We start from the raw sequence: 13,863 nt of genomic DNA, 5'->3' as shown, positions 1-13,863 counted from the left end.
TCTGACTTTTGGATCAGCTGTCCTTAGTACTGGCTACAAATAAAAACCTACCCAAGTCAACTACAGAAAGTTAACAATAATAACAATTAACATGTTATATTAACACTTCTCTGCACCTCTCTAAAAATAACCTTATTAAAATAGAACATTTTTAAAGAAAAGCTTTATGAAGCCTGCAAAAGCCCAATAAATAGTGCAAGTTTCTGAAACTTACCCAAATGATTTTGTTAACTTTTTAGTTCCAACTGGTTTGTCACTATGTTGCAGCTCATAAAACACTCTTTGCAACGCTAAAGGAACACTTTTGGATGAATCATCTCCTTCTGTGGGCATCATGTACACAGCCTGAAAAAGCATTTAGTTCAATTAGTATCGGAAAAGTTTATTGCTCATCCTATTTAATGCATTCTTTCCTCTTCAGTGACTTCCTTCATAGAACTCAATTTAATCAACACTTCAAAAAAGTCTGAAAAAAAATCTTGTACTGTAGTGTAAAAATGTTAATTGTCTGGAACAACTCTTCTTAGAGCACAGTGGTTAGAAAGATGTGAACAACAGATTCCATTCATGGTTATTTTATCTAAATAGTTCCCTTATTCCAGCCTAGAACCGTAAATGCACTAAAGCATTTAACACCTTCAAATAACTCTCATGCCTGGTATGTCTGTGCAATCATCACAGTAGGACCAGATATACCAGTCAATACTACAGACTTTTGAAAATAACTGGTATCGTGAAAAAGCAACCACATGAAACCATAAAGGGCAACAAGTGAACAAAAACAGAAATGGCCCACATGGAGAAAGATGTCAGAGGAAGCTCTGAGAGCTCCCGATACATTCATTCCTACTTAACGTCATCACTGTCCAGCAAATAAACAGCTTAACAATTCAATTCACTGATTATACTGATCTGTGAAGGACTGAGAACAGAGAAATTACACAAATAGACCAAACAGGGATTAAGAGTTCAATAGTCATTGAAATGAGATTTACTTTTTAAGAAGTGTACATCAATACATCTAGGGACAAGGAAGAGCAAACAAAAGGTATTTACAGGGAGATGTTCATTTAAGAAGCATAAATAATAAAAAGAAACAGACAACCCTGTAAGGAGATTAGGCAACAAACAAAACTAAAAAGGACCCCAATATTAAGTAGCATATGAGAAAATAACCTGTTAAAAACAGAAAAATTGCCACCTGAATTTTTTTCCTGTGAAACAACAGGGAACGATCCATTTCTGTGAGTGAAGTGCTGAACTGGACTTCAGTGACTCTCCCTCAGTTTGTGCATTAGCCTGAATTCCAGAGGTGTGCAGCACATCTAACTTACCCTGGACTTCAGTTCCCTAAATATAGAGCAAGGGTAGCACTTCCAGCAGGCAGCTGGGAATTGCTGGGCAAACACAGTCACTGCTACAGGACAGCTCAGAGTGATGGGAATCAGATGGGACAAGCACTAGATGAAGACAATGCTAATAGAAAAAGAACACAAGGTTGTGGCAAAAAAGAAAAGAAAAACAGCAAAAGAAGTTCCTAAAAAGTTGACAGGCCCGTTTTCTATTCCAATTCTGAGGATCCACTACATTTTCCAAAAGTACAGCAACAGAAATACTTCAAAGAATAAAGAAACTGTCATCAGAGTATCTACAGCAGTAAGATGAAATAAGAGAAATAATTTCATAAAGAAAGCAAATTCCTGATATTCTGACAAAAAAAAAATGGTTAATTAAGCAACTGTAAAGTAATATGATAATTCATGTGACTGTATCTTTAAAATTTTTAATTTAATTTTCAGAAGTTACCAGTTAATAGAGATGACCTAAAACAGAATCATGAACACCAGTAACTTCCAATTTTTATTTCTACTCAGTTGCAAGCTACACTGTTAGTAGTACTTACACATACAGAAAGGAAACATTAATAAAAATTACCTGAAATTTATCATCAACTATATTCTGAAGGACAGTCAACAGAAGTCTTTGTTAGAGTAATTTTAAGAACAATAGCCCAACCTCACCCTAATGGCAACAATAAAAAAAGTCTTTTGCTCTACTTTGGGATTTGCTTAAACTGCTTTTATAAATTTTATAAATTGAAGAAAACAGCATCTTCAATTTTATCACTGGCAACAGGTTTTAACTGTTGAAACTCAATAACCCTTCAACTTTTTTAATGTGTTAAGCACTGCTTCAAGAGTTTATGGTGATGCAGTCTGGAAGAGAACTCTGTAGGTTCTGATCTCTGTTCCTGCCCATACAGGTGCCAAGTTCAGAGTGGGGTCCAGGTGCTCAGGATCAGATCCAGTTAAATTCTGAGCATCTCCAGGAATGGAGATCCCACCACCTCTCCATACATCCTAATGTAAAGCTGGACCCTGATTATGGAAATTTCCATCCTAAGATCAGAACATTCAGCTTCAAAGCAATTCAAGTAAGCTAATGAAGTAAATAATTTCCAATTGCTTTATGTTTATCATCCAAATGCAGAATCCCAGTTAACCAGATCAATCTGAGCAAACTCCAATTCAAATTTCACTAGCTAGGCTTATACCTCTGATTTCACAAGCAAAAATTATTTCTTGCTTTAAAATATGAACATCAAAACAAGTCGCCATGCTGAAGAGTCAACTTTAAACCTCTTCCTGTACCTGGTTTATGAACCTTTTTAAGAGTGGGTGTCACCGGCTAAAGGTAGAAAGAGAAACAGTTCAACAATCAAGTCTCAAATCTTCTGAATCTCTATCACCAGCCCCTATTAACTTCTTTGAATATCTTATAAATTCTTTTTTTAAAAAAAATATATATCGACACTTGCTATGTTTAAACAAATAGAAACAGGGTGTGAAAATCAAGTAATGAAAAAATGCAAATATAGTCACTGCTGATACATTCAAAAAATAAATACTAAAATGCTAAACTTACAGCAGGCTAAAAATCAACATAGTGATTGACTCTTCCATCAAAAATGCATAAACTGGAACTCAGAATACCTTGACAATTAAACAAAATTAAATCCTTTGCCTTTAGTTCCTTTTTTTTTTTTTCATGTTTTTCTCATATACCATCTGGACAATTAATTCCCTTCCTGTATCTCTCAAGTAATATTCAAATAATAATTTACAATTTACTTATAAGCACTACACTCCAGCTGTCATTGAATAAAAACACCAGTTTTATTTCTCTGGAAGTTCTACATGTGTTATGACAAAGCAGACATTTAACACAGCCTTTCTTGGCTCTTCATTCTGTTTGTGTATATAGGTAATATTGGAGCTCATTTATCTAAGTTTTTCTCCACACTACCTCTTTTTAAGTATTTTCCTCTTCAAACCTTTATTTTTATGCCTTACCCTCCCAAATTCTGAAAGCCTGACCTCAAGATAAAGGAGTGAGGCATTCTGATCCACTTAAAAAAGCAAGGTCTCTTAATTTAACACCTGAGAAATTCCCTCAGGAAATGAATACAAAAGAGGGATAAGGACATGTATAGGCATACTGACAGATATGAGAAAAATTTTAGATATTTCTATAATAAAAGAATGGTACAGGTAACTTTGAACACATTGCTTAAAGCCAGGAATTACTTGAAGAAGGGAAGAAAATACTGTGCATGAAATTCCAAGGTTAGGTAAAATATATTGCATAACCTTAGGAGAGCCAGGAAGAAATGGACCAGTACTTAGTATTTTAATGTAGTTCTATCACCATTCTACAATGTTCTCATGAGTTGTAGGGACTTTTTCAAGGGAACCAGCAAAAAGTTCCCAAATGGACTGAATGCAGCCACAAGCACGGACAAGCTGGAGGCACTAAAGACAGTTCTGGGACAACTCAGGTAACAGACCCCAGGATCAAACCTGGATCCCTCTGGAAGTCACCACTGCCTCTTGCCTACATGGACTGCAGTTAAGCAGAGATTATCAGTCACAAACAACAAATAACAATATGTTCTAATGTGAAAGTTCCTTTCTTTATACCCTACCACTAAAGCCACCTTGTTGCTTAAAGGGGAGGTCTCGTTTCAAACCCCCAAGAACCTCCTATCTGCTATCTGGAAGCAGAGCAGAGAAGAAAGGACCTCTCCATCAATCCTCACCCACGCTTCCCCAGGGCCTGACTTTCCATAGGTACGTGCCTGCCTTTGCTATTGTTCATTGCTTCCCCAGCTCTGCTCCTGACAGCAGCTTCTCTGGGAACAAAGCTCTAAGTAACAGCAAGAGAAATCATTATTTCTTCCAAGGAAGGAGGATTCACAGAAATTATGGAAACAGTGAGAAGCAAACCAAGGATACTGCACATTTCATTTTACTTTGGTTTAAGAGGAACGAGTTTGGTCAAAGTGAAAACAAAAATGTAAATAATACTTTTTCCAGACAAGGCAATTCCTGATTCTTCCTGATCTGTACCAATGCCAAGTGAGTGCTAAAGCTGTCTAAAACTGCCACTGTCATCTGTTCTGTTTGGAGGGGCTCTGAAAGCCTAAGAAATGAGCAAGGAATTGGGTATACCAGCTGAGTCCAGGAACACTTCCATAAAGGAAGCTGCAGCTACCAACTTTAGTAAATTAAGTTTCCTCATATGGTCACTAGCCAGATATTAAGAGACTCTGAAAGCTGCTATTTATTTTGGGGCTGCGGAAGAAGTGCAGGGGAATGCCTTGTAAGATTAGTTCAGCTGAAACCAATCTGTATTACAAAAAGAATTTCTTCTTCACTACCTCATGGTACATACTGATTTAGTGACTACAAGACAATCTTGAGCAAGCTACTCAATTGCATTAGATGGAGCTATTACAAAAACACTTTTTTCTCTCAAGCAAAGTGAAGTTGTCCAAAAAAGTAAAATGCACAAACATTGAGTGCTGAGCAGAAAGAACAGACTTTATAATGAGTGATAAACTGAATGAGTAAATTATACCTCCTGCAAAAAAGAAACAAAACAGGTGCATCATGTAAAACAAGACAAGTGTTTATCTCTTGTCCATGGCATTGGTAAGATCTCACTTACATTCTACTGGAGTTTGAAGTGCTATTTTTTTTGCAGCACTTCAGAGTAAACAGCACATTGCACATTGCAAAGACAGAAAACAAATGCCAACTGGGACACTTACAGGCCACAGGGATATAAATAATAACATGGTGGGAAAATAAAGGCAGTGGAAAGCAGGTACATTGGAAAGGGAAAAGAAAGCTTAACTGAACAGCAACAACTAGTCTACACAAGAGAAAGCCCAAGTTAGAACAGTTCATTTTCACCAAGAGACAGAGAGTAAGTGCAGAAATGCACACAAGGATGAATTAGGATCAATAGGACACTCCAATACACTGAATAGTTCCAAGTTATTTTTTTCTCCCAGTACATCCCCTCTTCCAGATCACCACCTCCAATATCAAGTCATCACTTCTGTTTTTAATCCCAGTGAGGGCACTGCACTGTTTTAAAATTATACATTATCTAGTTATTTTATTCTGGCTTTGGATGAGACATTTATTAAAAGGTATTCAAAGAAGTTCTTTCCAGCAAAGAAATAACATCTACAGTAAACAAAAAATATTACTAAAGTAAATATAAAATTCAGTGTTTAAACTACTGAAAATACAATGCTTTCCATCACTATAAGGATGGCAATCATAATAACAAAAAATTCTGCTGCATAACATGAATTTCAAGATGGAGCAAATGTGTATTTTTGTGCATTGTTTATGGGCTGAGAAGCCATAATTCCCTATTTTAACTATTTCAAAAAAGGGAAATTACTTCCATCTTTTATCTGCAAGATTAAACTCCTTCTCCTGCCCCCAGCAATTCCTAGCAATATTAGCACATAATACAGTCAAAGAAACACCCCCTAAGCTCAGGTCTTCTGCAGGTGCTCTGCCTGCTTCCACAAAAGACAAAAGCTTGTGTTCCACACACTACAAAAGGGAGCTTCCTGTACTCTGCCTGCAGTACGGCATGCATGACCATGTAAGTCACAACTCCTCTGAAAGGATAAAGGAGGCAAAAGGATCACACAACTCTGTTTTGAAGCATTTATAAATGCTAAGTAGAACAGCCAATGTTACAATCTCATGTTCTTTCATGTATTACTTACCTTTCGTAGCTGATTTGTGAAAAATAAAGTCTGTAACAAGCTGTTCATGTAACAAGTTGCTCCCTGGTTCTTTAAGCCAACATATCCTGTGTGCTTCTTTGAATCCCACCTGGAAAATAGTTTGTGGTTGAAACCAAGAGAGTTCTGTATTGCTAATAATAAAGAGTATTTGTTCTAAGGTACTGCTGCTGGTAGATACCAGCTACTCTTCATTGCTACTGAAGGTTCAAATAAACTACACTTCATTACTGCCTGCCAGTAACAACAGTCTTTGCAATGAAATGCTTAGTGATTTTATTACTTTTTAAAGAAATATGTTCTATATGGCAGAAAAATTATGTCCTATGAGAGAGTTGTGGAACTCAGAGCTGTACTTTTAAGGGGCAAGTCTGCAACTCTGTACAGCCCCGTTGTTTACAAGTGCCATGAAGGGGAACAACTGAGATGAAGCAGTTTTACAACAACTGCAAACCAAGGCAAGTTAGACAGCAGAGCCACCTGGCTGCACCTGAAACCCCATCAGCTCCCACACCACAAATGCTTGGGCCAGAACTGCAGAGGTGTTGAATCACAAACCAACTCACACAGAAGCTGAGTTTCCACAACATTTTGCTGACTCGTGCAAACAGAAATTTAAGCTATAAAAAATCTCTATGCGACTATGAAAATATTGCCATGTGAGAATTCATCAATTAGTAGTGACAAAGTGAGAATGTCTGATGGGAGCTACAAATGGCAATAATACAAAATACTTGAATCATCTCAAGCAACATAAAAATGCTAGAATTAAGAATTTTGAATATTGATTTGTTTTTAATCAAAAATACTTACGCTACTCCGTGTGGAGCATCTGCTTGAACATAGACTTCAAAAGTAACTTTGTCCTCTTCTATAAAGCCTTTTTCAGGATCAGTAACTTCCTGTAAAACAGGAGTGACACAGGAACATGAGAAGTGGAACACGCATCGAAGCATTCAGTTAGACATCGCTTTCTAATTTCCAAGCCTGAGCTATCAGTAATAATAAACTGAAGAACACCAAAGCAGCTGTTTGTCAGCTTGCTACATTTAAATTCTTTTTCAGTGTCTCAATGCAGGAAACTTGTTGTTGCCTTTTAAGATTTTGCAGTAGTTTTTCAGTTTTCAATGATATAAGTTGGTAATAAGAGTTGGTAATCAAATGTTCTAGTTCTTCTAGACCATATTCCAAAATCTTTGCAAATGCTTAAAAAACTGTCACAATTCAAGAGAAACCTCAGTAATATTATTAGGGCATTAAATATTTGTACACATACACAAAGAACATATGGAAATGCAAGCAAATGTATGTTGCTCCAGAATGTCATTGACTTTCACAAAGTGAAAACAAAACACAAGCACTCAGATAGACAGAAAATAATAATGAAGGAATATTTAAATTACAACATAAGTAAAAGCACTCTATAAAAATCAAATTAATACAGTAAGAAATTGAAAAGAAATCTACAGCAATGATAGAAAAAAGTAACAGCTTGGGGAAAAAACCCCCTTGCTATCAGCATCTCAGTATACAAGAGTACAAGCACAAAACTGCTCCTATCTAACATAAACTAATACATGTCCAATTACTCACACTCCAGGCCATGAAGTTAGAAAAGCCCCAGTCATTCTCCTTATGAAAGAACAAGTGACTAATACGACGACTGAATGATTTTTCATCATCCTTGTAGTTTATTATCTTGAGAACTGCTTGTGCATGACAGGACCATGACCTATAAATACAGAAGAAACACTTGAAACTCTTTCAAAATCAAGCTTTTTATAGTTGTTACATAATTTTTTTTGTTAGGGATTTTTGGCACATTACTTTCACACACCGGCTTTTTTTTTTCTTTTTAGATGTTAATTGTTATTGAGGGCATGAACCTCTGGGGCTTTCTGAAGCCACGTTATGAACCAGGAATGGAGATTTTCTTATGGCAACAGTGTTGACAAGAAAGTGTGTCAGTGACTTGCAGGTTGGTTTAAGAAACTGACGGCTCTCCCACATGAGTTAGTTCTGATCAACCTCACTGCACATGGACAGGCCAACTCCAAGTACCCTTGGTGTCTACAGAGTGGGAGGTCTCAGCCTTTGGTAAGGAAAGGAGGAGGAGCTTCTACCCATTTTCCCAGAAAGTAAACTCCCCAACACTAATTGTCTCAGCAGCACTTCTTCATGACCACTGGTGTTCCAAACCACCCTACTCGTGCAAGGCAATCAGTCTGGATACCAGCTCAGACAAAGTCCTGTCACTGTCTCATGCAGTGACACTGATGCTTGCTCAGCTGCACCAGCTGCACCTTGGTTGGTACTTCTGAAGATCACGTTGTTCTTTTTCTGTAAATACTAGGATGTGAATCATGTCCTGTGACTTTGTTAATATACTTAAAACTTTTTCTTTACATTCTGCCCTGAGCACTCACCTCTAAATCATAAAAACAATGAAGAAATGCAACTTATTATTCAGAGTAAACAAGCTTTGTGAGATTCAGTGTCAGAATGGGAGTTACCCTATTGGAAAGGACACCTGAGAGGTCTGCACTCTTCCTAGATAAGCTACAGGAATGGCCCAGAAATTTGTAGTTATTTTTTAAATTTTTTCTATTATTTACAAAAGCAGTCAAAGGTAGCCAATGTTGATTTGCATGCAGGACTCCAAGAACACACATGTGTTCAGATCTTGCTGGATGAGTGATGAACTCCACTTAAAGAGAGGACTCATGCCCTGTTCTGCCTGCACTGGTAGCAGTTACCTGTTCACACGCTTCACAGGGCAGCATTTATAGCTTGGCATGGTTAGAGAAGCTCCACTTTCATTTGAAATAAACCCAGAACTTTTTCCATGCCAAGAAAACTGTCAGTCAAGGACTTCTCCTTCAGCAAGCATATATCTAAATTCTACCAAAAATTTCTAGTTACACAAGCTGATTTTAGCTCATCCTAAAGAGGGGATTATTCTTATACTTTGAGATTTAGAAAGGTGGGGGATAAAGGGGACTCAAGCACTTGCAAGAATTCTCTCCTCTTGCAGAAAGCAAGGCGAAGTATTTTTTGTAGATGTTTGTATTTCTTGCAATAGATTAACCAGTATCAAGCGAGGACTTGTACAATAATTAAAAGGGTCTTACGTGGAATCAGATTCAGCATTGCACTGAAGGAAGAATCCTACGCTTTTTTGGTGTGGTCTGTCCGGGTAGAGGCGCGGCATAACCATGATCTTCCATGGCAAATTCCGCACGAAGCAGGGAGGGCTGAGGACTGACTCACTCAACCTGTTGAAGCGTTCGACTGTGAACTGAAATGTTGCTTCTGATCGCCAACTTGTATCTGTAATACACACACACAATTGTTTGAAACACCTTTGAAACATCTTCACTCCAAGATGGCCAACATCATCTAACATGAGCATGTTTCATGTGGTGGGATATTGGAAGGAACAAGAACATCCCCATCCCAGTGAACTACTTAATTACTGACATTCCAATTTTTTAATTTTGAAAAACACTGCAACTCCATTCGGGCAAACAGGGCACTGCAAGACGTGTCCCTTTTGTACACAATTTCCTTAAATGCTTCTTTAGCAGTAGGATTTGTTACCACTCCAGTTTCTTCTAAAGCAGCAGATGCAGCAAGACAGAGACATCAAATGCTTTACAACTAAATCACAGCCCACTCTAACTCTTCTTGTTGTGTAGCATCTCTACAGCCCAGTTTAAGTCAGTTCCCTGCATGAACCCATATGCACAAAGGAATTTGACAATCTGTTCAAATGCCCTGTTGATATCATGTCACCATTTAGTTGGTTTTGGCTTGCAACAGTGTATTTTAGAACAGATGAACGCCACAGGTTGGTCATTGGATTTTTGTAAAATCTTATCAGTTTGCCGAAAATTAGCTCAAGAATGGGGTCCTGTATTCTTTGTGGTATGCAAAGACTTCAGAGATTTTTAGTGGTCTAGCACGTAATTAAACGAGACTATTTTTTTTTAAAGAGCTTATTTTGACACACACGATTAAAGTAATTTTGCCTTCTTCCCACATACCCAATTCTTCACCTACCACAATCTGCTCTGCTTCTGTAGTACACAGCTATAACAGGGTGCTGGAGACTGCGACAGTTTCAGCAAGGCGCAAGACCAGGCTCTCTCTATTGTGACACGCCTCATATTGCACTTAGGGAGAAAAAGCCTGAAACTTATCCCAACAACTCTACAGGCCAGGGATGCACAAGATACTCCCCTCCTTTTCCATGGTTCCAGTCTGACATTCATGTAACACTGAATGCTGCTAGGCTGTAAGGAGATTGGACAGGCACGCAGGGCGGCACGCAGCACCCATGGTCACCCTGCTGTTCTCACTGCACCTATGGGGGATGCACAACTGAAGGTGTGTGACACATGCAGTGACACCTGAAATCAAAGAGCACTGAGGGACAACACCACCAAGCCAGAAATCGGATTGTGAAATTGTGACAAGGAGCACAGCACAATAAAAGTGTTCTTTCCGTACACGGACAGCAGTCGTTTACTCAGCTTGGCACAGCACCAGAGACAGCGCTGAATCATTTTTTCAAAACACAGGTGAGTCCTGATTGCTACCTTACTTAAAAAATGAAACACTGTTGATTACAACAATGTAACAGTGTAAAGATTATACACTTCATACTGAAAATTACCAAGTTTTATCCACAACTGCCAGGGAGCTATGACAGATTTCATTCTTCTCCCTTGTGAAGCAGTTTTCAAGCAGTTTCCTACTCCTGAACTGCAACACAGAGGATTTTTTTGTGTATGGCCCGGCAGCCCTAAGCAGTCCAATTGTCTCTTGAAGGTACTACAGCCCAAACCAGCTTCCTGTCCCCTCTACTAGTGCAAAGACCTTCGTGTTGCCCTGTGCTGTCAGCTTCCTCAGTAACTTAGGAGTTCAAAGGATTACTCTCTCTTTTTTCCCTACCTGCAAGTGCAGCTAAATAGCGGTCTGTCACCTACTTAAAAACTGCTCTCTTCCCAGTTTCACTACTCACTGCCTGTTGATAGAGTGAAGAGCTGATCTTCTACACCCAAGAAGCTGGCAGGCTGCAGACAGAGGAGCTCTAACTTGATTTGCAGCCAGGATAAAACAAATCTGTAACATACTTAAAAATTTAAAATCAGTCTTGCATCACGTGTATCTCAAACCAACTTGAGGCCACCTCCCTACTCACAATCATGATCAGTGCTTCTGGGCTCAGTCTGAGCTTCCAAAAAACGAGCCAAGTTTGCTTTCTGCCTCCTTTGATGCAGCTTTCAGAGCACTTCAGCACAAGGATGCAGCAGTGCTGCTACAGTGTCAGCTAAAAAACGCAGCCCACGCTGCATCTGCAGAGGCTTCAGAGAAAGTTTGCCTGTATTTCTTGATTTCTTTTCAGGAAAGCCTGTGCATGAGAGCTCACCAGGGAATGGGAACTCTTCCTTGTAAAATATTTGAGCAATCACTAGTAACTGCTCCATAAAAATGCAGCCTCGTAACACAGGTCAAGCCCAAAATAGAAGCTTCTTTAAAAATAAAAACCTTCCTTTCTTTCCAGTAAGCCCATTTCTCTCTTCGCAAGTGTAATGATTTAAAAGAGGAATTTTACTAGAAAAAGAAGTTTACATAGCAAATGTGACAATTATTTTGAGTATGTCAATAAATAAAGCCTTTTTTTGCCATCATGAACGTGTCCTCCAGATTCCAGTTACAGACTGCAGCTGGCAGGAGGATAATTTAGCAGTGACTGGCAAGTGAGACTTTTACGAATCCCTGAACTACAAACTGAACACAAGTTAGAAAGGACTGATCCCACTGACAATACTTGGAGAAGTTACATGCAATGGACTGTCTTTGCTATGTGGAAAAGATTTTTCATTGATGTGATGAATGTTATATTCAGCATCTTCATGGAACAAAGATCCTTCAAACCACAGATCCAAATACTGAATATGATCCATTTTAAGACTGAAACACATATTTAAATGTTTATACTTCTGGGAAAAGCAGATTTCTTTATCCTCTTAGTAAATGATGCTACCTTTAAAGTGCACTGGGGTTATTAAAATATTCTGAACCTGAATTATTAATGGAGAAACTGGCTGAATATTCTATGAATATTTTAATAATGATCCAAATACAGCATGCAATACCAGCATACGGCTAAGACTGATGCTTCTGAAAGCCTTCTTGCCTCTGCAATTCTTCACAGAAATGAGACTTCAGGAGGTAATGGCAAAGCTGTGAGTTTATGTTTAGCTAGGGACCTTCTGTTTGAACTTTAACTTCTAAGAGAATTTATTCTATGTGTTGCTTTGAATACTGATGTACTTGCAAACAAAATTTGATCAGAGCCTTGTTTTTATTATTTTTTACTTTATTTGCAGAAGCTGCTATTCCAGCTTTTAAAGTCTGGTTCATTTAAGTCATTCTCCATACAAAGCACAGCACAGTCCTTCAGCTGGTCCTTTTTAATTGCTAAGACTTCATACAGAGCAACAACAGGTACTGGTCACAGCGCTTGAGAGAACACAGCCGTATCTGAAAGTCCTGCTGGTGGTCCACTGCTGCTCCCATTCCCTGTGCCTCACAATGCCTGCAGCCTGTTGCCTAGCAAAGGGGATGAGAGCCACACTTTTTTTTCCCCCAATCTTATCAGTCATTTCTTTATGTGCTAAGCTAGAAGAACAAAATCACCTCAAAAGTTACTTGAGCTCAGAAAATCACCAGAAAGCTGATTTCTATGATCCAGCTGGAAGCATCAACCTTTCACCTTACTGTTTACCTCTCTCACAGGAACCATTAAACTCATTAATTTTGCTGAAGAGGTACCTAAATTCTCCTCATGCATTCAGTATCAGCTCAGATTGATGACCCTTGCTATGAGTAACAGCAAAGAAAAACTGCATGTTTATCAGAGAAGCCAGTATCTCCCATTTTTCCCTGTCTTTGGAATCTCTGAGCTGTCCATTACCCATGCACATCATGCTGCAAACCAGGTTAGCAAGAGCACAAATAGCAAGAGAGCAATTGCACTGATGTGTAAATAATGCAACAGCAAGCAACTAATCGGATTTACAAGACTTGGAAAAGAGGCATCATCCACTTATGTGATGCAAGTCTTCAGGAATGTTTCTGCAACTCTAACATTTTGCAATAACAGTGTTTTCTATCTGTGTCAATGCACAGCTGTAGCAGCACTGAGATGTAGCCAGACACTCCTTTATTCAAATATGATAATGAGGAACTATTAAGAGTATTGCTTAATAATCACACTTGAACCCTGAAGGATGTCCCACTGCAGAGAGGGCCAAAGCTCCTGGCCATGCTAGAAGGCCACAAAGGCAGGAAAATGCTTTCACAAGCCTTCTGTCAAATGCGTTCAGATACTTCTCTCTAGTGCAACACCTTCATACCCAGTTCTGAGAGGAGACAAACAGCTGGAAATTGACACAAACAGGTTCACAGTAGTTTTTTGGTTAAAGGGTCAATGTTATTCTAAATGAAGAGGTGAATATCTGATTATTTGCCAGCCCTGATATAGCCTGGCTTTCGTCAGCTAATTTGTACAAGTCTATACAGACCAACTAGTGGACAAATTTTTTTGCTAATTGACCAATGTGTTATGTACTGGTTATATCAACAGCAAACACCATGAGGCTTTCTACCTATAAACATCACCACTAACAACAGAACTTGAACAGAGCTGCTCTTGCCAGTTGGTGGCAACCTATGGG

The 13,863-nt window shown here is 38.6% G+C and overlaps 1 protein-coding gene across 2 annotated transcripts in view; it reads right to left on the bottom strand.

Annotated features, from left to right (window-relative positions):
• Positions 1 to 13,863, bottom strand: part of USP7 (ubiquitin specific peptidase 7) — a 71,583-nt gene that overhangs the window by 25,656 nt on the left and 32,064 nt on the right. For both annotated transcript variants that reach the window (XM_032125708.1, XM_032125707.1), the window contains exons 3-7: positions 9,247 to 9,445; positions 7,709 to 7,847; positions 6,929 to 7,017; positions 6,098 to 6,206; positions 215 to 345 (exon numbers count right to left, since the gene is read on the bottom strand). In XM_032125708.1, coding sequence (XP_031981599.1) covers positions 215 to 345; positions 6,098 to 6,206; positions 6,929 to 7,017; positions 7,709 to 7,847; positions 9,247 to 9,445 — 667 coding nt within the window. The remainder of the gene's footprint in view (positions 1 to 214; positions 346 to 6,097; positions 6,207 to 6,928; positions 7,018 to 7,708; positions 7,848 to 9,246; positions 9,446 to 13,863) is intronic.

Source organism: Corvus moneduloides, chromosome 16 (genome assembly GCF_009650955.1).
Source record: "Corvus moneduloides isolate bCorMon1 chromosome 16, bCorMon1.pri, whole genome shotgun sequence".
NCBI lineage: Eukaryota > Metazoa > Chordata > Aves > Passeriformes > Corvidae > Corvus > Corvus moneduloides.
The sequence above is the reverse complement of the archived record's forward strand: the minus strand, read 5'-3'. Positions and strand labels throughout refer to the sequence as shown.